This window comes from Mastomys coucha, unplaced genomic scaffold (genome assembly GCF_008632895.1).
Source record: "Mastomys coucha isolate ucsf_1 unplaced genomic scaffold, UCSF_Mcou_1 pScaffold23, whole genome shotgun sequence".
Lineage (NCBI taxonomy): Eukaryota > Metazoa > Chordata > Mammalia > Rodentia > Muridae > Mastomys > Mastomys coucha.
This window is the reverse complement of record NW_022196906.1, coordinates 113,763,161-113,763,564: the sequence shown is the minus strand read 5'-3', so window position 1 is coordinate 113,763,564 and position 404 is coordinate 113,763,161. Positions and strand designations below refer to the sequence as shown.

General features: G+C 50.0%; 1 protein-coding gene across 1 annotated transcript in view; it reads left to right on the top strand.

Annotated features, from left to right (window-relative positions):
• Nucleotides 1–404, top strand: part of LOC116073721 (sodium channel protein type 11 subunit alpha-like) — a 131,895-nt gene that overhangs the window by 67,642 nt on the left and 63,849 nt on the right. The window contains exon 10 of the mRNA XM_031345745.1: nucleotides 192–358. Within this exon, the coding sequence (XP_031201605.1) occupies nucleotides 192–358 (167 nt within the window). The remainder of the gene's footprint in view (nucleotides 1–191; nucleotides 359–404) is intronic.

Genomic DNA, 404 nt, shown 5'->3' with positions numbered 1-404 from the left:
TACACACCCACACCCATACCCCCACACACCCACACCCACACACACACACACACACCCCACACACACCCCACACACACTCACACACACACACTCACACACACCCCTGGGAAGAAGGAAGAGGTTAAACACAGGCAGAGAGCAGTCATGCTGGTTCAGAGCAAACACCTGATCATTCTTCTATTCTCTTCCAGAAGAAGAAAAATCCCAGGAACCCTGTTTCCCATGTGGGAAAAACAGGTCTAAGTACCTGGTATGGGACTGCAGCCCTCAGTGGCTGTGCATGAAGAAGGTGCTGCGGACCATCATGACAGATCCCTTTACTGAGCCGGCCATCAACATCTGCATCATCATCAACACTGTCTTCTTGGCCATGGAACACCACAATATGGATGACTCTTTAAAAA